Source organism: Corvus cornix, chromosome 4A (assembly GCF_000738735.6).
Source record: "Corvus cornix cornix isolate S_Up_H32 chromosome 4A, ASM73873v5, whole genome shotgun sequence".
NCBI lineage: Eukaryota > Metazoa > Chordata > Aves > Passeriformes > Corvidae > Corvus > Corvus cornix.
The window spans coordinates 12,896,589-12,921,151 of record NC_047058.1 but is presented as its reverse complement, the minus strand read 5'-3'; the positions used below and the strand labels follow the sequence as shown (position 1 = coordinate 12,921,151).

The 24,563-nt window shown below is 43.5% G+C and overlaps 1 protein-coding gene across 6 annotated transcripts in view; it reads left to right on the top strand.

Moving 5' to 3' along the window:
• PASD1 (PAS domain containing repressor 1) overlaps positions 1-24,563 on the top strand; it is a 103,596-nt gene that overhangs the window by 60,687 nt on the left and 18,346 nt on the right. For 4 of the 6 annotated variants that reach the window (XM_039572302.1, XM_039572303.1, XM_039572301.1 and 1 more), the window contains exons 2-10: positions 11,896-11,987; positions 13,334-13,390; positions 14,722-14,876; positions 15,615-15,706; positions 17,531-17,620; positions 18,701-18,821; positions 19,970-20,083; positions 20,749-20,867; positions 21,660-21,742. In XM_039572302.1, the coding sequence (XP_039428236.1) occupies positions 13,359-13,390; positions 14,722-14,876; positions 15,615-15,706; positions 17,531-17,620; positions 18,701-18,821; positions 19,970-20,083; positions 20,749-20,867; positions 21,660-21,742 (806 nt within the window). In that variant the 5' untranslated portion in view covers positions 11,896-11,987; positions 13,334-13,358. Of the gene's footprint in view, positions 1-11,895; positions 11,988-13,333; positions 13,391-14,721; positions 14,877-15,614; positions 15,707-17,530; positions 17,621-18,700; positions 18,822-19,969; positions 20,084-20,748; positions 20,868-21,659; positions 21,743-24,563 lie in introns of those variants that run through there. The other 2 variants (XM_039572305.1, XM_039572307.1) reach the window with 2 other exon arrangements.

Here is a 24,563-nt window from a genome sequence, read left to right as displayed (position 1 = left end):
AGTGGCTCTCATATCTCTGCTGGCTCTTTGAAGTACTCGCTCTACGTAAGCAATAGTTAAGGACGCAGCTTTAATGTCTTGTTTGTTTTGCACTTCTCACTTGTTAAAAACAAAACCAAAATAAATTGGAAGAAACTTTGGCATTAAATCAGGGTGGGTGCAATACCAATTTTGAAGTAGATAAGAGTTTCACCACTGATCTCTTGCAGAAAGGCTGATGAGAGGAAGGAAAGGAAGGAGGAAGTTAGCTTTTCTCTCTGCCTAATTGAATGTTTTCTCTGTTTGAGTTTCAGTTAAACTACTGTGTAGTTTGCTTGTGATTTTTAGCAGATGTGCACGTAAGCAGTGCACTAAGGAAGGAGGCTGGGAGTACAGATGATGTTTGCCTCTCAAACAGTGTGGAATTCTGAGGAAACTGGGACTGCCAGCTAAAGGTCATGGGCATTTTTAACTTCTGCTGCTGGGCTCATGCTCCTGCGTAGATGTTTGTCAGGAATCTCGCTGGCCTTGGTGGTATTACACAGTCAGATTATCACAGAAATAAGATCCATGTGGTTTTTATGCATGTACATTACAGTGTGATTCCTTTCTTCAGCTGATTTTAATGCGTATTTTCTCAGCCAGCCTAATTTTGTTCTGTTGAAGACAGTAACAGACATTGTTAGTATATGGTTATACAGTTTAAAGTACTTTTGTCATTAAAGCCCTAGGTAAAAAACTCATGTTTACCCTAATTTTGGAAAACACAAATCTGTTTTCGCCCAAGAATTGCACAGATAGTTAAAAATAGAGACATGTGCCAATGGATCTGGCTAAATGAAGGGCCAAGCTCTAAATGCTCTTTTCACTCTGTCCCAGGTGAAATATGTTCTCACACTGCAGCCTTTTCAGCTCTCTTACTTGAAAACCAGGGACCAGAGGTGTCAAAGGTTCAGATCCACCATCTTTGTCACATCCATACAGCCAGGATTGCTGAGCAGGATGGCAGTGTCCACTGCTACTGCCATTGACTTGCTTAAGTAGAGGAGAATTATCCTTTGAGAGAGAGGGACCCATGTATTTCATTTAATGGTCGTACTGGAGTCATGATTTTGAACTGATACTAGGAGGATTCTTAGTACTGGACTATTGAAGATGTGAAATAAATTATATTTTAAAATATTCAGTGTGCTTGCACAATGGTAATAACCCATAGACAGAATTTAGGTGTCCAGGAAAACACATATGTCCTTAATATCAAGGATGCCCATCCTTGAGGAACATGACCAGTTCTCTGTCCTGCAGCCTCCCTCTGCCCTGAGGAGGGGATTTCCATGAGAAATCCCCCTGTCCATCCTGCAGGGGGGATGAGGGACCCTGCACCCTGCAGCGCTGGTCAGAGCAGCTGAAGAGGCCAGAGCCTCTTTGAGGGCATGGCAGCAGAAATGTTGCTGTTTGATCCGTTCCCTTTCCCCTGACCTCTGTGTTTAATCAAATCTTTTTTACATTAATTTTATCTGGGAGGGACACATCTTTTCTGGTCTTCAATAGTTAAAAAAAAAACCCTCCAAGAAAATCCCCAAAGTGAATTGGACATTCAGCCATGCTGAGTCATACTTTGTTATTATGGCTGATTATCCAGTCAGCCATGCAAATAAACTGCAAGGGGAAAAAAAGGATGTGTGTGAATAGCTTATCTACGACAGAATGAGGCCTTGGGTCTTTGCGCATAGTATGTGTAACAATAATGACCTAGTATGAAAGTGTTCCAATGACTGACATATTTGCAGTCTAAAAAAGATAAGAAAGTAATGACAGAGAGATCTGTGGATGTTTATCTTCTCTTTTCTTCTTCCTGAAGGAAAGTTTTACTTTCTCATTACATTTCTAGTGCATATTCATGGTACCATGCAAGATGACGAATATGATTGCAGTTAATTGTTTAAATATTCCTTTATTCCCAAAGCTTTCAAAACAAATAACCATCTTTTGAGGAGCTAGTTGAGAAGTGATGTGGGCAAGATAATACAAAAGAGAATATTGGATGTGAAGTTAAAAGTGCCTCAGAAAAGAGAAGGAGAACTGTGTGGGGGTGTTTTAAAAAAAGGTGTAAAAACCCCAGTTATATTATTACCAATACCAGTTATATTATTAGCAATACCAGCATAAGCAGCAACAATTCTTCTTGAAAAAAACTTGTAAACTTCAATAGTACAAATCCATCCTTGGTGTACCAGAGAAGGAATTACAGTTGGGTCAACATCTTTTCTGTTGCATAAGTCTTCTAGTGTTACTTAATGCAAATACTACAAATGAGTACGACTTTGTCCAAAATACACTTGCTGACTATATTTATCATCTGTCTTCTTCATAGTAAACAAGAATAGACATCTGTGGAGAAGGTCTGGTAGCCACAGAAAATATTTTGCATCACAGTCTCTAAGTGGTGCCATTATGAGCTATTCTCAGCTCAAAGAGCCGTTCTTTAGGGCAGCTGGAACACAAATGTATATTTGGTGTTTGGGCCCCTTTGCCACTGTGTTATATATTTGTAATGCAGGGAGTAAAACACTGGATGGAAAAGTGCCACTTCAAGACACCTGTGAGTGATTTTGGAAATTGTGAGTAATGAAGTGGGTTTTCTCACAATAATGCTCAAGTCTAGCCCTTAATCATGCACTTGAAACAAGTGGGCCCAGACCTTATGAAAGGTGTTTACTTACTCAGCTTTAAGGCACAGGCCAAGAAATAACTTGATCGGATTAGCCGAGTTTGAATAGGAACAGCAGCAAATAGAATCAAATGAGTGTGAACGATGCTGCTGTGCTCTCTATTAGAAAAATATCTGCCAGCTGCCATTGCAGAGAATAATCCTGCAAGATGCTGACACCTCCAGTTCGCATTGCCTGAGGGAACTGGACCAGGGCACTTCAGGCGTGCAGCTCCCATTACTCACCTTAGCCGAACAATGTTTTTTCTCTGAAATCCTACTTTTCCCTGTTATATAAAGGCTGCCTCTTTTCTGCCTCCTCCTTCTTGAAAGGCCCTTGACACTTACAGGGACTGAGTGCATTGCTGGTTATTCTCAGCTGCAAGATTACAGAGATGGCAGCGGTCAGGTCAGTGGGGCATGAACACGGCTCAGCTGGAGAGCAGATGTGAGCAGATCATTTAAGGAAAGCAGCTGAAATTCTGGGAGCCAAATGAGGATAACACAAATTTTGAAATCTAAGTGCTTTGTTTAAATTCCTTTTGACTTAGGTGCACATTATATCTGGAATGCTCCAGAATTAAACACACCAAGAGGGTAAGGAAGTTTCTTATGCTTGAACTTGAATGCATGAAGCCAAAGATGTAAAATGAGGTCAGTTAGCTCAGCTGCAGTGAATCCTTTGATATTCATTTAATGGATAAGTAGATAAAACTCTGAGCTTGGAGGGAAGACTTTGAATTTTAACTACTAAGCTCTTTATAATTTTCTCACAGGTCTTTTACATAAACTGGACATTGGGAAGCTTTTCTTTAATGAGAGGGTAGTCAGACACTGGAACAGGCTCCTAGAGAGGTGGTCAATTTCCCAAGCTTGATAGCATTTAGGAGGCATTTGGATAATGCCCATAATACCACACTTTAACTTTTGGTCAGGCCTGAAGTGATCAGGCAGATGGACTAGCTGATCATTGTAGGTCCCTTCCAACTGAAATACTCTGTTGTATTCTGCTGAGCAGTTAACTGTACAGACAGGTAGTGCTGTTCCACTTCTGCTGCAATACCAGTCTCCTCAACTTGTTCCCTCATTTCTTCTGCCTCCGAACCAGAGGTGAGAGGTGGTCTGGCTCTGGGAGGTCCATTGTTTTTGCAGTGTTTGGTTTGAGATACTGGTTGAGATGGAAAAGTTGAACTCTGGACAAGGAACTGGATCCTTCTCTGGTATAGGGAGCCTTTCAGTCTGGTTCAGACCTATCTCTAATCCCTTTGTTGTAGTATTTCCTTTTATTGAATAGCTTCCTTATGTATTGAGTTCCAGAAATTCCAGGTTGGTGATACACATGGGAAACAGATTATAACAGAGAACAGATTTAATTACTCAGGTCTAGAATTACTGAGGCAGGACATTTTTTCTTCATGTTGTTTGAAAAGGGAGAAGAATCTTCCCTTTTTTATTTATAGGAAGAAGTTTGAGATCAAACGACTCTGAGCTGCCCTTTCATTGGTCATTCAGTGATCACTTGAGGAAAAAATAGTGAACTGGGTTTTTCCCTCCCCTCCTTAATTTGGAAATCAGGTCTTACCAGTGCTGCGTGTTTAAGGGAGTTCTAAGACTATAGTCTTAGATGCTTCAGGAAGCTTATTTTAGGAGGGAGGACTTGACTGAATGCCAGTAGACAGAGCTAATCATCAGGACATCTGGATTCACTTCTTAACTCTGCTGCATGACCTTGGGTCAATGATTTAGGTCGAGCTTTTCCAAAATGTTCAATATTTGTAGGTGCTTACGCTGGATTTCAGCATTACTGAAAATTAGGCTGTAACTGCATTCACTGTTTCAAATTCAGCTTCCCACAACTGGGACACTTGTAAAAAGGAGACAAGTAAAATGTGTACCCGTTTCCTCATTTGTACAACAAGGATGGATAACTGTGTTTGTAGAGTGTGCTGAGACTTCCTGATGTAAAAGCACTAGACAGGAGAAAGGATGGCAGCAAGCTGCTTGCAAAGTGTCAGAAAAGTAGACATTGTTCAGTAGAAATCAAAGGATGCTGAACAAGGGCCAGACTTCCAAGAGTTCACCAGCCAAAGGGCTCCCCAGGCTGCATAGAGGACCAAGCAGATCTAAGGAAGTGCAGAAATGACAGGGCCAAAGGTTGCTGGCTGTCTGCAGACTGTCTGTGCAGCATCCTGCCCATCCAGCTGCCTTCCCACCTGTTCCCAACAGCAGCAGAGGAGCAGCTGAATTGCCCTTTCTTGGAAGGGGGATCCAGAGACACAGGACTGATCACAGTCAGGGTGATGCAGGTGTAGCAAGCTGTGTGCTTGTAACAGACTCTGATTTGTGTCACACACAGCCAGTTTGAGCATGCCAGAGAGGGGCAGACCTGTTGTGCAGGTGTGGAGCAGCTCTGCTAAATGTCTGCTCAGGTAGTGGAAGAGTCCTGAGAGTATTTCCTGAAGTGGGCTGGGGAGCTGCTCGACTCTTCCTGCTTTCACGGGTGGTGAGTACATCACTTCCACGGCTGCATCCTGGCTCCAGGGTTGACTGTGGCTGCTCTCAGGCTTTAAAGTGAGTTGAAGCACATTTATAGAGCAATGCCCAGGGAATAATGCTTGTAGACAGAAGATGTTCACGTTTGAAAGAAAATTCTCCAGTCCACAAATAGCTCCTACCATCTGCTGGTCCTGCAAACTGGGAGTAGATGCATCATGAAGCCAAGTCATATGCAGTGGTTTTGCCCCACTGGAGCAGAGCACTTCTGCAGTGTGGTCCTGGAACCACCTAGAACCCACTCCTGACCCAGTTGAAAGCCCCTGCTTTTACTGTACAAGGCAAGCAGCCCCTCAGGCCTCACATTTATTTTTGCAATATCGCTTCAACCTCCAGCACAAGCAAACACAAAGCACAAGTGCTCATCTTATCTGTACCGTCCTCAAGCATCTGAAATGCATTTTATATACAAGATGGAGAAAGGCAAAGAAGAAACAAAGCAAAAAATGTATTGTTTGAGGAAAAAAAGAGAACAGCTAAGGACAAGAACGCTACTATTGCCTCTTTCAATGAACTGGTAGTTGCTGGGGGTATTCTCTTACTCAGAAAAGTAGAGGAGAAGGTACTTAGTCTGATTAGATCACTGATTTTCTTTGCTGTCTAATGATTACATTTATTCTGTGCACAGGGAGAGTTCAAGGCATAAAAGTAGGCAGTTTACTGACACACAGACTTTATGTAGCTCTCTGCTTAGGATGAGTTTGACCTGTAGTAAATAGAGGAGAAGAGGAATTACAAGAGGGATTTCAGGGTGATGCATCCAAACAGGCAGCTTTGACATGTTTGTCCTTGTACCTACCTTGTTGCCAAAACAAAATCCAAAACCGAGAAAGGACCCGATGACCTCATTCAATGCCACCAATGCAGTTGCTGCGAGCTGTGTCCTCTTGGTGGGAGTAATGCACAGCACCTCCCAGGGAGTCTGGTGCTCCCTGCTCCTGCTGGCGAGCCCTGAAAGTGGAGCAGGAGGGGTCAGGGTGCCCAGCACCAGCTTTGCAGGCAGTTCTGCAGAAGATAACTGCCGACAGAGAAGAGTGCTGGTTTCTTTTAAAAATGTCCTTTGCTGGTTGGCTCTGGTAATGGTAAAACTCTTCTGAATGAAACCCTGCAATGAGCCAGAATTTCAACACCAGGTTTATGATCAGAAGGTGTTCCGATTTTTTAAGCTGGATAATCAATAGCTTTGGGAGGGATTTTTTTAGCCTGTTAAGTAACTGTTTTCGTTGCTGAAATTTATTGGGTTGACCTTCCCACACCCCCCACTCCTTTGTGATTTGCCAGAGAAGTGAATATGATAGGAAGGGGCCTGAGGCAGGAGTGAGGGAGCTCTGCTCACCTCCCTTCCCATGTACTCAGCAGCAATGGTTACTTAACTCCCAACATCAGGAGGTGAGCGCTGCAGGAGTCATCCTGAATGTCACCACTGCTTTCCTGGGTAGAAATTGCTCTTGGTATTTTTTTGCAAATTGCTCTGAAGTAAAATGTGTTTATGCACTCACCCCCACACACATGCATTTTCATCATTTGGATCAGCCAGAAAAAGAAACAGAGCTTTAAGAGCTGGAAGTTTTGGAGAACATTCTGTTCAAAAGACTTTTGTCCATTCACTTTCAGTATTCCTGCCTTCTCTTTAGCTCTATGTACCTTTTTTGGAAGTAGTTCCATGAAAACACAATCTCAACTGCTGCTGAAGGGATTAACTGTGAACAGCTACCTTTGCTCTCATCCTACATGAGGAAAAGCCATGTTATTATTTGAGGATTATTTGGCTCTTTGTCTGAGTCAGGTATGGTAAAGAATTGTTTATAGGTTGGACATCATCATTTCATACTACAACATATATTTATTTACCTTTCCTGTAGTAACTGAATGGCTATAAATGAACACAGGTATTCACCCAAGACTGCAGAAGAAGTATTATTTGCATATGCATTCTCATCCTACCCTGTTTGTGCCAAAAGTACAGTTTTGTATTTCTTAGGGTTGTGAATCAGCATTCTGCTGTTTGCCATGGTTTGGGAATTTTAAGGGGCCATTAGACAAATTGGTAGAATTAATTAGATGCATGCTCTTCTTGTTACAGAAACCCCAGAGACATTTTGAATAATATTCTACAGTGTTGTATCTTTATCCTGCAAGGTTCAGCAATTTGCTAGAACAGAACAAACTTGGCTGGCTATTTTCTCCAGGATCTGACAAAAATCCTAGAGAACAAAATGTTCCAGTAATCATCTTTTCTTTTCAAGTATCTGTTAGTTTTTAATCCTTTTCCGCCTTTCTTTTTTCAGAAGCACCGTATACTGGTTAAAAAAAAAAGAAAAAACACCAAAAAACCCCAACACACTACCATTGTTCCTGCCTGTATCTTTCATGTCGCTTCTGTGCTGAATCACAGTGTTCCATTACAGCCCTTTTTATGGTGTAATTGTTTTGTATAATCCATTTTCTTTGGACACCTCTTAGCTTCTGACTGAAGCTGTTACTGCTATAATGAACATAGTCATAAATCTGTCACAGGTAACAAGCTAAATTTAGAGCTCAATAAACCAGGGGAGAGTATGCTGTACATAAGTAAGTTCATTGAGATGCAACAGTTACAATAGTGGCACAGAAAGTCCATTTCTGGCAGGTTAACAAAGGGAAAACACAGAACATTTGGTTCCCTCAGCCACTGACCACCATCACCCATGTTCTAGCAAGCAAAGATGCTGTGTGAAAATATAGGTACCTATATATAGTACCTGCAAAGAGTTCCAGGGTGTGCTGTGCTGGACCACGTCCCTCAGCCACCCCACACTGTGGATGTAGGGTGGTGTTTCTGTAAAGCTTGGAGCTGCACAGCTTTACCACTGACCTGAGGGAGATCCCAGTTCCTCCAAAGAGGGTCTGAAACTGGGATTGGGAGCTGTCAGGCAGGACAGGACCCAGTGCTCCTGTAGCTGGACCAAGGTGTCATGGGAGCCAAAACCCATCAGATCCCCACCAGCATGATTCCTAAGGCAGTCTGTCCCTAAAGAGAATCTGTCAGTCATGTGTGCCTCAGACCTGGGCCAGCCAAGTTCCCACAGTGAAATGGCTGGGTGATTGTTAAAACTGAGGTCATTGTACATTTTTTTCTCTTTTGAGAAAAGGAAAGTGAAGAACATGGAGAATAAAAAGCAACGGAAAGATGAAGGCAGGTAATACAAGAAACAGCAAGATGGGGGGAAACCGTGTTCAAAAGAGATCCAATTCTCTGAATTGTGATCCAGTGGATGTTAAGCAAGGGGGATAAGTGAGGGAAGGGCAGGAAAGAGTGAAGAACAACAGAGGGCAAGGCATGGCAAGGAAAGGAGAGGGTGAAATACAGGCAGAAAAAATTAAACAAGCAGATCCAGTAACACAGATATGCAACTCCTTTGCTACACCTGGTTTAGTCTTTGCATTTCTGCATGGTGGCTTCACGCTGAGCTGTGACACAGCAGTGGTGAGGCTGTGCCCTGGGGGTGCTCTGGCGGGTGGGAATGCCACAACCCTGCCGAGCTGCTGCTCTTGGCCCGCTCACTGTGGCACTGGGGCAAACATTTGTGTGACGGGAAGATGGCTGGGAGCACAGGGTGGGTGGCACAGCACCAGTGGCAGGGCCGGGACTGCAGGGCTGCTGGGCATCAGCAGAGGTGCTGATCCTTCCTGTGCTGAGCATCCATAGGGATTCAGCCACACTCTTTGGTCTTTCGAATGCCGTTTACATAAGTGTCTTACAGCTGAATCAGTAGCACTTTACTGAAGAGGTTAAATTCTGCCTTTCAAAAATGAAATCAGCTGGTTTGCTGCCAGCCACAGTCGTGCCCTCCTGTTGCCTCAAGAATAATGAAACACTGGCATACTGACATATAAATCATATTGCTAGAGAATGCATTATCTCTCTTATTTGTGATTGCATTGTGCCACAAAGTGCTGCATCTTGTAATTGAGGGCTCTCTGATGAATTCATTGCATGCAAAGTATGTGGAAATTATTAGCGCAGCACATTTCCATAATTAAAATGTTTCCTACAGTATAGATTTGAAGACTCCCTAACTGCTGTATGTTACTTTAATGCAAAATTCTAGGAAAATTTAAATACAAGCTGAACAAAGTTTTTATGCATAGAGAATGTTTTTCATTAGACCAGTTGTTATAGCTGGGAAAAGCAATCAAACCATCTGGGTTCAGGGACACTTTTAGGTGATGGATGAAAGCTTTATTCATTGCTGATCAAAGAAATGGGCAGCATCTCACATAGAAATATCTTTGCCTTGCCATCAGTGACATAACCAAATAATTAAAATTTAACCTATAATAAAATGTTCATAGGAGTTGTTGGTTTCAGGGCACGGGTCTGACTGTTCCGTTAAGAATGATCCCAAGGTAGTGTCAATGTTTTGATGGTTTGTGTGGTAAACATTTTCTTTAGTCACAGGTTTGCAGTTTTAGATAGCTCCTGAAGTCAGATAGTTCTGCAAAACAGAAAATTAAAAAAAATTCCCTCTGCCAGTCTCTCTTCAGTAAAAAATGTGCCAAAATATAGCAGATAGCATGGAATAATGCTTTAACTATTAGTTGTTGTCTGCAAAGTCCATTTGTCTTGTTAAGGCTGTCATTTGGCTACATTACCCTTTCTGTAACCCTGGAAACAACTTCAAATACTGTGATATTTGAAAAGTCTAAAATATAACATGCCCTTAAAACACTCTGAGTGGTTTCTGAGGCTCCCTGTACAAAGGAAGAAAAAAATAATTTCCCTTTACAGAGGGCATTAAGCAGTGATGGATGTGCATTGCTTTGTGAGAAAGCTGATCCTCTCACCTGTTGTAGGTGGGATGAGAAATGAGACCAAGTCTCCTCTTTACTTGCCCACAGAGTTCAGGAATCCCTCTCTCAAAGTGTTACAGAAGGGGATTTTCAGGAGGCAATAAATAAATTTTGATCCCTCTGGTTAATACAGTTAAGGTCAAAGAGATTCTATCTGGGGCTATTTAAAATGCTCTTAAGCTGCAGACATACTGCTGTCAGTAGTGCTAAGTGCCTTATCTGGCTGAGGAGTGTATACAACCCTTATGAAACTATTCTTAAGTATTCTGGTTACTATATTTAGCTCTGTCTCATAACAAGACAAAAAGCACTTAGCTAAATGTAGGCCTGAAGTGCTTAAGCCGGTTAAGATTATTTTGTCCTTAGGTGTCTTCTACTAAGACTTTTTCTAGCTCACCATCCTGCTGCATCATGCAAAAAGCTGCTCTGTGTGGTTGGGCCTGTGAATTCTTTTATGGCCATTTATTCTGTGAGCTCCTCGAAGGCTGGTGTTGGCTGAGGGCATTGCTCATATTCATTAGGAAGCCCCATCCTTCTGCTTCTGGCAGCTCACATCAGCTGTACTGCAGCAGAGTGATAGCTCCTCCTGGAGACTGGAGAATCCAAGCTTCGTTTCCCAGTGTAGACTCAGTGAGCATTAGCTGGGCTGTTGACTCTCTTGGTGACCAAACAGCTTCCCTCAACTTGCTGCTTTTCCAGCTGGCTGGGAGGCCAACCATGCTAATGAGGCAGAAAACCCTCCAGGCTTCCTGGGTGCTTTCAGTTGTCAGACAACCTGCGGACAAAGTTTCCATAAAATACAATTTCTATAAAACAGTGCTTTGCACTCCAAGCTCAGGAAGAATCCTTTTCTTTAGCTGAATTTTTGCATGCTTAAGTCCTCATACAAAGAACGTTCCCTGAAAAATTGTGATAGATCTTCCTGTGTATCCACAAGCACTTCTTATAATTTAATCCATTGCTTTAAAACTAATTTTCTTTATACCTAAGTATCTCTGAACTCATCCCAAGTCACCAAGACTTCTGTAGGGGTCATTCTTCTAGAGAAGAAACAACTGTGTGATTTTGATAGAACAGCACTGAGGGATGAGCAGCAGTGGTAAGTGCCTCAGCTCAATAGGTGGGTGACAAATAAGGTCACACACTCCTTTTGAACCAGGATGAAAACATGTCACTTGGCCAGGGTACAACTGCTGTGAGAACAGAGACAGAGCAGATCCACTGAGTTTTAAGTTTGCTATGCAGGTGTTGTTTCCAGTTGCAGCGTCACTGAGGGTGTCAGGAGTTACATGACATTTTTCCTAGATTTTGTGTGTCCCATCAGTTGCAAATCTTAAGGGGAGGCCTTAAGTCCATCCACAGGTGGGTGGTTGTGGCTTGTGCTGATTTTTGCTGATCATGTTTGTCTTGAAGGAGGTTTTGGTTGCAAGATGTGATAGATGAGGTACAGGTCCTACTTTTGGTTTCACAGCACACCAGGTAAACTGTCATACTTTGGAAGAACTCCAGTTGACCCTCGGTGGCTCCAAGCCAGTAGGGCCATTCCACCACCCTGCTAGGTCACATGGCTTTTTGGACATGAGAGGTCACACTGGCCTTCCCAGGCTGCTTCTGTGGCAGTGGGTGGTGCCCACAGAGCCAGGAGCCCAAGAACTTGGTCCAGCTCCCGTTGCTGGAGGCTTTGCTGAGCTTTCATCAGTCACATTTAGGCATGTTTCTAATTCGTGGTGGTAGACTTTTCTCAGCTTGAAGTGGTTGCTGCTGTCTAGGCTAAGTCTTGCCTGCAACTGTGTTTTAACTGGACTTGCTTTTCCTTCCAGGATTAATTTTTCTCCATCTCTATTTACATGGTGATAAGAAGTGCTAATCCCACTCTGTCAGTCTGGACTGATGAATCTGAGGAATAGAACAGGTAATTTCTAATTTGGCTTGTAGCTTTTGGTGACTCAGGCAGTGAGAACCACTCCCTCTTTATGCAGTGCATTAATAACAAAAGAATTCATACAGTTTCTTCTGCCCAGGTCATATGCAGGGAGGGAGATCCTTGCCCTGGAGCAGGGAAGAAAGGATAAAATTTTGTAGCTGTTGCTGTGAGCAGCATCTTCAACTTCCTGACAGTTGTGGGTGGTTCTATTTTGCATTACTTTCATAGCTACCAAGTTGTTTGAGCTTGGAGTAGTCTCAAAACAGAGAAAATCTTTTGGATGTACCTATTGAAAAATGCCCCCTGAGTTCTGGGCAGCATGAGAGGGTTTTGCAGGGAAAGTGCTCACTGGAGATGGGGGGCAGATTGGTGCTGATGGTGGAGACAGGTGCAGTTTCCTCTTTGGAGGTGTCTGAAGGGGTGCAATCCAGCAGAGCTGACCTGGGCAATGTGGCGTGGAGTGACAGCAGCTGCCTCACCTGCACCACCCTCACTGTCTGTCCCTCAAACTCAGCCCATCTGAGTCACAGAAAGCAAGTCACCTTACCCTTGTGTTGAATTTTCCATCCTTTAATGGGGCTCGGGAGTAGTGTGTCCTTACCAGGAGTTGTTGCCAACTGTTCTCCTTCCCTGGTTAGCGCCAGGTGAGGATGTTTTAAATTGAAGCCTTGGGTGTGAATCCCAGGACACAGCTCAGATGATGTGGGACAACTCCACCAGTGCAAGCAGCAGTCATTGGCTGCAGGGTGCTTTGGATGAACCTGTCTATCATACCATCTCTTAGATACCCTGATAATATCCTGCTGTTGCCTAATACTAATCCTTTAGGGGATTAGCACGGTTTCTTTCTTTCTCCTATGTCCTTCCACTGGAAAAGAAATCCCAGATGTGTTTCAAGCAGTGCAGTGCTTGAAATCAACCAGCTGTGGTGCTGCCTGGTGCAGACACCAGGTCAGATCTCTCTCTTTTTTGCTCTCCCATTTGCCAGGAAGATGCTGATTCCTGTGCAGAGATGGGTGCTTCAGCAGGATTCCCTATCCTGGCTCAGGGGGCAATGCCAAAGGCAGGCTGAGGGGCTGCTGGCTTTCAGATCTTTCCCTTTAAAGTCCTGTTGTTGTAGCTGGATGTTTGAGCATGTAGCAGTGGTCTCACTTCTCATGCCTCAGTAGCTGACTGAACAGACAAGGAAGGACATACCAAGAGTGGAATTTGGGAAGGGGAAGATTGAAACATCCAGGAGGTCTTTAAGTACAAACCACTATGCTCCATGTTTGGATATTCTTAGCAAGATCAGGGAATGTGTCTCAGTAAGTACTTCTGTCTTTTCCTTGCAGAGCCCTGTGTTGTGTAAACGAACTGATGGATGAAGATGAGAAGGACAGGGCAAAGAGGTATGACAGGATGCACTCCTGGAAGAGAATTGTAAATGCTGTGTTGTCCAGTGCTTGACAAAGAACTTGACCCCACTGATGTCAGAGGCAAAGCTCCCACACAGTTTACAGGCTGTGTATAGCTGACCACATGCAGCATAATTTAAGTCACCATTTTTGGGTTTCTCACAGAGTTTGGCCACCCCTACAATGGGTTGTCTGGCTGAGTGGTCGTTAAATTACATTGCTGTGCCCTCAGGATCTCGTGCTATCCCATGACTATTTAGTATCTTGAAGCAGGATTCCTGACCTGTGATTTTATTGGCATCAAGCAGTACTGCCTGCCTGGGGTAGAGTTCCTGCTTTAGCACAGGTCTGAGTTAGTCTCCTGTCAGAGAAGCACTTGGCTCAGTTCTATTTAGTCATTGCACACGAGTGCCAAAACAGAGATGGCTGTGAACGTGAATGCTGGATCTGGAACATCCAAATGCCAACCTGAATATGAATGGAAATGCTTTCTGCATACCACCCTCAGTCTAGGTCACAGGAAGTTGTGTCATCATGAATACACTTGAAAAGCAAATTAATTACTACTGGAAGAGGTCGTATGAAAAGAGTGTTATCTCAGATATATGCATTGGGAAGAACACTTTGTAAGAAACTGGATGGATTTGCTTTCTCCTTTATTGTTTTTAATGGAGGGGAAAACCCTAATAAAACATTCTTGATTTGTATCAATGTGAAGTGAAAACTAGTCTGCAGTTCTGCAGCCAGACTCTTAACATTCCCAGTTTCATATCATAGCAGTAGATTTTCAAGACCACATAAAAGATTTTATGCTGCACTTCAGTTGACTCTGCAGTTTGTCTCTTGATAAGCTCCTTTTGCAAGTTCAGATCAGAGAAATCCTTCACATTTTGACGTTCATATTTGTGTGTACTAACTGCAGAACAAAAGTTGATAAAATTAAGTGAGCAAAACATGAACATACATGAACATACTTTTCTCTTAGTGGAGGAATTTCTCCCATAACACCTTCACTATCACTGCCTTTGAAACAGTGGGAACTGCTGCCAAAATGTATGTAAGGATATGGCCTTTTCCAAATGAACCCAGACATGCTTGTTACCTCCAGGTGTTCCTTGTGGCTGGTGAGTTCAGTCTTGCTACAAGGCTCTAAGCACCAGCAAAATCCTTGTGTGCAAGCCCAATTTTAAACAAATTAACATTCCCAGCAGAGTTTAAATTCTTGTATTTAAAGTGTTTTGCTGGGGCAGGGTAGTTTACCTCACCCTGGTTTGAGCTGTAGGTCCTTCATTCTGCTTAGTGGCGTTTATGTTTCTGTCACTCAGGGCATCACGCAACAAATCTGAGAAGAAGAGGAGAGACCAGTTCAATGTCCTCATTAAAGAGCTTTGCACGATGCTGCAGGGCCACGGCCACCCTCTCAAGATGGACAAGTCTACAATACTGCAGAGGACCATCGACTTCCTACAGAAACAGAAAGGTACTGGAGGGTGCTGGCTCTGCATCTGCCCAGCAGCCAGTTTCCACTCAGAAAATGAAAACTGTCTTTCCCAAGCATCTCAGACATCCACAGAGGACATGAGCCTAAGTGAGGGGCAGGATAAGACCCAGCAGGTGGCCTCAGGAAATGGGCTAGAGCTGACTACATTGCTGACCAGTTAAACATAGCTTTGGAAAGATGCTGTATGCTTTTTACTGTGAAGACATCATTTCCCTTACTGGCCTCTCCATCCCCTGGCCTGCATTGTGCACTCTCAAACAGAACATGAGGAGGGCAAAACTGAGGAACAGCACCCATTACAGAAGTCAGGAGAGGATTCTATGCCATCTTCCCAGGTCTCTTGGATTAGGAGATGACTGTCAGCCTGTCCTGCTCCCTGGGCATGCACAAGAGCCTTTCTGAAACAGCCTGAGATTTGCAGACACCCTTTGCTCACAGGGATGCTCTACTACACTAAAATTAGCCCATTGACCTTAACTTTTTAATGTTATTTTCAGGCCACCTAAAATGTCTCGATTTCCATTTCTTGATTTCTGATGCATTTGTATCATGATGGCATGGAAAATGACTGTTGCATGCAAGAAGACTTTGTGTGAAGAATGATCTGAGGATGATTCCTCTAAAAGCCTCTTTAAAGAAATCTAGTGTTACTTGAAAATGAAAAAAAAAATGCAAGTAGCATGAGTCATGTTGCTTTTTTGATATTTTCTCTTTAAGAAATCACAGCACAGACAGAAGCCTGTGAGATTAGACAAGACTGGAAGCCTTCATTTCTTAGCAACGAGGAGTTCACCCAGTTGATGTTAGAGGTAAGAAGAAATGAAATATATTAGGGAGAAATAATCAGTTCAGTGGAGTAGTTCAGGGATATACAGTTCCTTTTCCCCTGTAGGTCCCAATGTTAATGATTTCTACTCTGATGGCACATGCAGTACAAACCTGACAGAGACCAATGTTGTACTAAATGCTTTGCAGACACAGAATTGAAAATGTGATTGCTTCTCCTTAAAGATAAATGGCTTTTCCTTTAGGAATGAAGACTGATTTGGCCTGGTAAGAGAGGAAAAAGAGAATTTCCTTTCTCAGAAGAGCTGCTAGAGCTGGCAGTTTTAAGAAAAACTTGAAAGGACCTGAAAAAAGAGAGCAGCTCTCTTCCTCCCACATCCCATTAGCCAGGCAGCATCGCCTGTGCTGCCTCTGCAGCTGCTGGCTGTGTGCTGCTGTCCTCGTGATGGGAGTGCTGCCTCTTTTGCTTGAATTGCCTTTAAGTACATTCAGGAAAACAGCTCTGATACTCCCACCTCTAAAATGCTTTGCTGATCTAGAAACACCCCCCAGGCCTATGTTTCTCCCCTCTTAAGGATGTGGCTCTGGGTTTGTGCTGCATGCTCCTCTCGCAGGGACATCTCCTACCCTGCATGGGCAGCTGCTGCTCTTTGCCCCACCAAAATAAGGGTGTATGCTGGGCTGAGCTGGGAGGTGCTGCTGTGTCTTAGTTATTCCTTTTCATCAGGATGTCATGACTCACCTCTCTGGAAAAGTCTGTTCATTCTTTCTGGGAATCTCTCTCACCGAACAAGCTAGCTTGTTCCAGCTGAATCAAAACAAATTCCCCCCGAAGATTGGAAGTGGTGGAGGAGAGCCAGCCCTTTAATAAGTGATGGTTTGCTGGACTCTGGTAGGCCATTAAACAGTTTGCTTAAAATCAGTGGTTTTTTTCCAGAGACGATTCATTTTGAGCAAAGGCAGAGTGTGGCAGTGAGGTGGGGGAGATGGTGAATGCTGCATCTTTGGCTCCCTGTAGCTAAGCTGCAGAGCAGCCTCACAGTGTCTTTAGAAGAGCTGGCTTTGTGCACAGTGCTGACCAGCTATTAAACCTCCTAGATCTTGATGTTAGAGAAGAATAAGGACAGACACTGGGTAAATGGTACAAGGAGATGTTATGAAGAATAGGGAGAACACAACACCCAAGGAGAAAAGCACAGGCAGTGACTTAAAAGGGACAGAGAGTTTTGACTCTGGGACAGAAACCACTGTGAATAAGAAAGGGGAAACAAAACAAGCCTTAAAATTGTTTTGTCACTAGCCTTACAAATCAGTGCTTTAAGGAAAATAAATGAGGCTTTAGATCTTCTTCATATTGTCCATAAATTGCTAAAAATACATAATTTTTATGTATCATTTTTCTGTCTCTGCTTATCCATCCATCCATCCACAATGCTGGGTTTGCCATGATGATATCTAACATCTCCTTACACACTGACCTTGTTAACTATGGTGTAATTCGGAACACATAACGAAATGACTGAAGTCACCAGGATTGTGTGGGTGTTGAAATTATAAGCATCACTGTCTCGCTTCATGTTAAATAAATACTCGCTGGGTGAAAAATACAAGTCAATTTAATAATAATGAGAATGAAAAAATAAGAATATAAAAAGAATGTTGAATTAGACAGCATGTGTAATTTTTATTTTTCCACACTGAACTGTCATTTCCATGATTAATTTCTGCTAGGTTTAAGCTGTTAGAAGCATCATTAAAGAATCAATTAGCCTAAAATATTTTAAGTTTTTCCCTTGCATAATTCTGGTTTGGTTTTTTTTCTTTTTTTTCCTGTCTATTATCATTAGGCACTAGATGGCTTTCTCATTGCTCTTACCACTGATGGGATTATTATTTATGTATCCGATAGTGTTTCGTCTCTGCTAGGACACTTACCGGTAAGTTCTGACCACGCAATACACTGAAGGCTCATTCCCCTCCTTAATGCAAATCAGCCAGTGCAGGGCTGGGGATTGGTTTTGTCCAACCAAAGAGGCAACTGACTGACTGTGGGTGGGAGGTCAACCAATGAACTCTTGTGGAGTTTCTCAAGTTCCTGTGAATAACAGATTCTCTCCCAGGGTCTATGAGTTAGCTTCAAAAAAACCCAACTACGCAAAATCACTGTACTCATAGCTCATCACTTGGCTGTACATCTAAAGCTCTGGGAGATGTTTGTCCCACCAGGTTAATGGAAAATCTTATGGTTGTGAAATCCATGCCAAAGCTCTTCTTAGATAATGTAAACATTATTTCAGAACTGAATCTATGCTCTTCTAATGACATTGGGTTTTTCTACTTTGAGCCCATTGCCTTTAGTAACAAGTGTGTGGCCTCAGGGTTTTCTGGGAGAACTTCTAGAAACCAGTTAGTTGTCAGGTGCAGAAATTTCAGCTTGGCTCCTCAAAAACATTTTTCTCTTTATCTGGTGCCAAGCATGAAGCACCAAGGATGCCCTATATGAGGGGAAATTTGAGCACACAGTTACCTGAATGTCCTGGTATGCAAAGAACAAATCTGTGCTGACATTTTGGTAGAACCCCTTTAGTCAGAATGTGTGGGTCGATGAGCACTGAATCACTTGCAGGTCAAGCTGATTTTGCCAGATGTTCAGCCTAGAAGACAAACAGAGGATGTGGGGAGGAGCTCTCCATCTTCTGCGTCATGCTTTCAAAGAAAAATGCTTCACTTCTCATCATTTTATATTCCAGTGGTACCAGGGTTTCTTCTCCAACCTATGTCTGAACTGAGGGGCAACCTCTGGGACTCATTCAACCTTTTGCAAATAGATAGTAATCCTGGGGTAAAATAGCCTAAGGGTTATGTTCTGCCCTAGATCCATCTACAGATTGACTGGGCTTCCTTGTCTTAGGCATCCGTGCCAGACGGGCAGCGTCTGTGCTCTGCTTAGGGATGAAAAGGCATGTGGTTGTGTCAGGCTGTGCTGCTGAACATGACAAAGCATTCTTTTGTATCAGTCAGATTTGGTGGACCAAAATATATTAAACTTTCTGCCTGAGCGGGAGCAGAGTGAAGTGTACAAGCTCCTTTCTCCACATGTGCTCATGACAGATCCTGTTGCAGCTGATTTTCTAAATGGTAAGTTCTGCTCTTGTCTGTTGGTCAGGGAAGTTTGCCAAAGGTAAACAGCTCCCAGGGGAGTCTGCACAGAGCTCTCCAGCTATTTAATGCTCTTGCCTGCCACTACTGTTCCGCTGCATTTGTGGGTTTAGTGCATCACAGTTCTAATGTTCCTGTGTGCTCCCAGTACTTGCTCTTTGATTAGGACAGTCTTTGTTTTACCATCTGCTCTTCCCCCATGGAGTTGCCCTCAGGAGATGCTTTTCCCCAGGTGGGATGCTAGACTAAGCCTGAAAAGGGAATGAGGGCTTAGGGGAACAAAAATTTGGAGAAATCCCAAACAGTTTTGGCAGAGCTGTTATTCCTTAGGAAGCTTGCATGTCTCAGGACACGAGAGAAGCCCTAACATAACTTAAGCACCAGCCTCCCTATCTGAACAGTCTGTCTGAATCTGTACTGCTGGCTGCTGTGCCACCCCCAGAATGTTCCTTTCCCTCAGAAAATGTCCCCAGGACCAGAGCAGGCAGGAGCATCTTCCCATCACCTGCATTTCACCAAACCTGTGCTGGGCCCCACCCTTTTCCTGGTGGGTTTGGCAAGGGCACCAAGCAGCACTGGGCTCCCCTCCCTGCTGCCCCATGAGCATCAGTGGGAGCTGAGCAGCCTGATGATGCTCTGCCCTGGGGGTGGTTTCCCTCTGGCTGAAGGCCTCGTGGCCTAATCCATGGAGTTCAGACTTGGGGCAGAAAACTGGATTAGAGCTTGGCACGGTGCCCTTCACTGTTAATGGCTTAGGGTGAGTTCAGTGCGCTTTGGGTCCTTCTGAGCAGTGCCAGAACAGGATACTGCAGTACCATGTAACTGCTTTGCATGAAATCCTGCATCCATGAAGTCAATGCTGCTGACCAGTATAGCCAGGGTTTCACACCCAGTTTACTGGGTGACTGCAGAGACAAGAAAAAAAGGGTGAGAATACATTTCCTTAAGCAGAAACAACTGATAATTGCTCCTAGCAGTTAAATATTTACTTTTGGGTATCAGAAGCATCCCAGCAGGGTGTGCCCAGATACCACCACAGCAGGGTTGGTAGATAAATTAAATATGTGAGCGAGCTAAGGTGCAGACTTCTAATACCACTGTCTGTGTCTCCCTCTCTCTCATTTCAGCGGAAAAACAAATAGAGTTTTGTTGCCATTTAGCAAGAGGCAGCTTAGATCCAAATGAACCCCTGATGTATGAATATGTGAAATTTGTAGTGGATTTTAAATATTTTACTCATGGTAAGTTACTGTTTCGGCCTACCTTTGCCTCTCCACCTCTCTCCTTTAAATTGTGTTGATCTGTAGCATCCTAAAGGCTCTGCTTCTGCTGAAAATGCCCTGTAATTGTCAGAGATGGAATGAGCTGTGCGTACATTGGATATATTTTTCATACAAAAGTGGTGGGGAGGCTGTTGATCAGAAGAGTGCACTCTCCTTCATGCTGTGCCTAAAGCTGATACCATACTGAAAATACCTCTGACCCACTGCCTATTGTAAAGCAGCCTACTTATTCAAATAGCCAGTAAAATATGGTATTCTGTTTCACTTGTGGCAGTGAAATGACACTTTACAGAGATTAAGTAGTTTGAGGTGCCTGTAAAATCCCAAATCTTGCAAATGTTGGCCTGGAGAAAGGCTGACAAGGAGACTGCAGCTGCACACTGTGAGCTGCTCAGAGCTGTCTTACAAAGCTCCCCTGCAAACCAGGGATAGGTGGTTACAGCTGTGTAACTTGGAGCCTAAAGGGTCATGCTTTAAATAACATCAGCGTGGATCAGCGTGGCATCACCCCGTGGGTAGGAGGAGTTTGTTGCTTGGGTTTCATCAGTCACCCTACCTGTCTTGACATGAAAAGAGAGCTCTCCTTCCTCTTCTTCTTAAATAAATTGTCTGGTTGTTTCTAGTGCCTACACCCTCCTGTAATGGCTTTGAGTCAGCTATTGCACGAGCTTTCAGGTCAGCCACGGAGGAGCAGATTTGCCTGGTAGCGACTGTTCGTCTCGTCACACCGCAGTTCTTAAAGGTGAGCTCTGTGCCGCCTCTGCCCTGGGGCGCGGCCGCCGGCGCTGCGGGAGCCGAGCTGCGGCACAGGCTGCTTGTGCACGGGCTTGGGAGAGCAGAGAGGACACTGCTGTGGCTGGGAGTGGGAGATGACACAAGTGTGTATTTGGGAAAGGTAAGGTATAAAGCAGGAGCTGCTTTTGAGAAGAGCTGGTTTTGTGATGGGGTGTCTCAGAGGGGGCAGCCTGGGAAGCTCCAGGACAAGGGGACCAGCTACACCACTTGGGAATTTGCAGCCTTCAAAGATATCCATCCACCACTCCTTTGTGCAAGGAAGCCATCTGCATCTTGAAACACATGGAAAACGTGTGTCACGGGCTCTTCCTGCTGGTGTGTAAATGTCCTGTGGCACTGTGTGCTGATGACAGGGATAACAACTCCAGGTGCTGCTTGCTCAGGAGGGCATTAGCCAGCTCAGTTAGAGGCTGGACCTGGAGCTGTCATCCATATTCCAATACCAGTATTTGCAAAAAGCTGTGGAATTTTGCCTAAAGAGTGCAAGATGAGACCCTAAGACTATTTATCCTAGCTCTGAAATTCAGCTCAAGGTAAACTATTCAGCCATTTTTCATCAGTTCATGCATCTATAAAACAAGTCTTACACATTCCTTAGAGGAAAGTAAGTCAAGTGCTTTTAAAGCACTGTATTTTCCTGTGGTTTATTGTATGAACAAAGTGGATCCTAGGTTTTGATAGTGGACTCCTTTTGTCATTTCATAGAATTAAATGTCTGAATGTGCCCACTGTTTTGCAGGAGCTCTGCAACATTGAAGAGCCATGTGAAGAATTCACATCGAGGCATAGTTTAGAATGGAAGTTTTTATTCTTGGACCACAGGTAAGAGATCTGGGTTTAGTCACTGAAGAATAAATAAACTGTAGTTTAAAAATAGAAAACTTTCTGTACCTCTCGCCTGAGATCCCAAATGGAATAGTTCTAATTATATGCAACTTAGTAAGTAGCAATACTCTGAACTTAGCTATTAGGCATCCTTAAGTGCTTCACTATTTTCCATATTTTAGGCAAGTAAGAAACCATGGAAAATGTCTAGAAAAATGTCTGATCTTCTAACCAAGATAACAAGCCATTGAAAGTGAGCAGTGTGGGTCCCAATATGTTCCCCATATTGGTTTAGCTCCTCTGTTTTACAACTACAGCTTCTAGGAATCCTTCTAAATCTTTTGCTGTGTCAACAAACTTTTGATTTTTCATCTTGAGAAATTATAGAATTTCTAAAAATAAAATAAAAACCAGTGGATTTTATTATTTAATTGCAGATTAGTTTTTAACAATGCAATATGGTGAGCTAGAATTCAGCTTGGTGAATGAAACAGACTGGAACCACTTTATTAAGCTGCTTAATTTAGGATTCATTTTCTTCAAAAGAAGCTGGAGGGTTTTGTTCACTCTTACTTCTCTGGATTTGACATATGTGCACACTGAACAATAAGCACATTGAAAAATCCTACCCATTCCATTATCCCTTCCCTTATGAGCTGTGCAAAGGTAGTCATTACTAAAAACAGAAGACCAGTAAATAAGGCTCTGAGGAAAAAAAAAAACATTAGTGAGGGAAAATATCTAAATATCATCTGCACATTTAGAGCAAGAAAGAGAGAGAGCAAATACAAATGAATAATAACTTCCATTTATACAGAACACAAGGTGTGTGCTTCACACCTTGAAGCATGGAGGAGCTGACCCAGCGACAGCCCTACAGCTGATTATGCGTGGTTTGGGACAGTTGGATAATTATTCATTCAGATGAGATCTTGCTGGAGTGGCTTTGTTAGACTTTAATTGGCCTGTCTGATAATGCACATTTTGAGAATCAGCTGATTAATGTTAAGATTTGTAAAAGAGCCCTAAACCCCTCACTTCACTGATGAAGCGAGCTGCTTTTCCACAGGGCTGTGTCCCAGCAGCTCCTGTGAAAAATGTGAGTAGGAGCTACTTTGAAACTTGTCAAAGAGTCTTTGATGAATCTGGTTATGACTCAGAGAGGAATCTCTCTGCTGGTGCTTGCAGACACTCCAGTCCCACTGATATCCCCAGCGAGGAAACCATTGTTACTGAGAGGAAATTAAGATGATGCAGATGCTGAGGCGGAGTTTGTGACAACCCCAGATGCAAGCAGTGAGCTCAGACCCAAGAATAAGCAGATCATGGGAATTGTCTCATTTAATCTGATTCAAAGCTCTCTCCAGTACAGTCTGCAGGACACTGGGAAATGTTGCTGTTTCTTGCTGATTTGCATCACCACAGGCTGCCTGGCACTGAGGTGTGCTATCAACAGGGGCAGAGGGTACCCAGCAGGAGCTGGAATCAGGACCTTTGCTATCATGATTGCAACTTAAATCAGAGTAAAGACAGATGCAATAAAAGCATTCCATAGATCTGAATAAACATGAGAAAAATAGGAAAAGTCTGTATTCTGGGTCTATATGTAAATATGTGTAGAGAAAGAAAAACCCGTCAACTTTGATAATGATCTGTTTCTCTTCTGCGCTGTGGTACTGTTCTTATTTTCCCTTCATTTATTAAAAGACTGCACCCAAAAGGCTCTCTGAAGACTGTGCCTTCCCATTTGCACAGCAAGTTGCAGGTCTCAGGGCTGGAACTTAAGCTAACAAGACACTTTTAAATTGCTCCACAAGGCATCTCCTTGTCAAACGACAGATGAGGAGCATTTTGTGGCTGCTTTCTTATATAAAGAGCTCTGGTGATATTCAGGAAAGCATAATACTTTCCTGATCAGCTTAAATGTTTATCTGATGTGCTTCTGAAAGACGTTATTGTCTTGAATATAAGCATGTCATTAAAAATAGGAGAAACAGTGATGCATTCTGCCGAAGAGACAGCAAGGAAGGACACTTCGATAAATACACATATTATCATCATTAACAGAAATCTGGGTCACATAAGGAAAAGGAACAGAGTGCTCTATGAAAAGTTACTTGAATAAATAAAGCTGTATTGTGGCAGAGACCACTGTGTGCTCAGCACAGTCTGGTTCAAGAGATTTGCTGTGGAGTGGAGGCCTGGCTCTGCCAGCTAACCCCTTGTGCTGGGACTCGGGAGCTCCTGCTCACACCTTGCTCCTCCTGGGGCTGCTGTTGAGCAGATCCCTAGATGCTCCTTCCCCCATTTCCCATTTGGTGCCAGACTGCCTGCCTGCAGCTGTGGGGAAGAGGGAGGTTACAGACCTGCCTGGGCTCTCTGTGGCTGAATAACTGATGCCCAATGTGTCTCTCAAGAGGACAAATGTGGAGCTGGGTGGCTCAGCCAAGAGAGAACTCCACACAACCAAGAAACTCAGGGCTGATCCATCCAAACCCACAGGTACTACACTGAAATAACTTTTTGTTCATAGTCCTGGCCATTTTATGGCCTTCTTCCTTAAGAGCAGTCAGCATACCATGAGCAGGGCAGCAGGAGAGGCAGCTTTGATGGGCACCATCCCCTTCAGCCTGCCCCATTTTGAGTTATTTACCATTTTGCCCTGTTTTTGAGAAACACACTGAACTTGGCAGGTGAACCTCACACTACCAGCACATCCTGCAGCCCGAACAAACAGGTGGAGCCACATTAGCACAGGTTCTGCCTCACTGAGTGCTTGAGTTGGTGCAGACAGGAGTGTACCTGAGTGCTGGAAGAT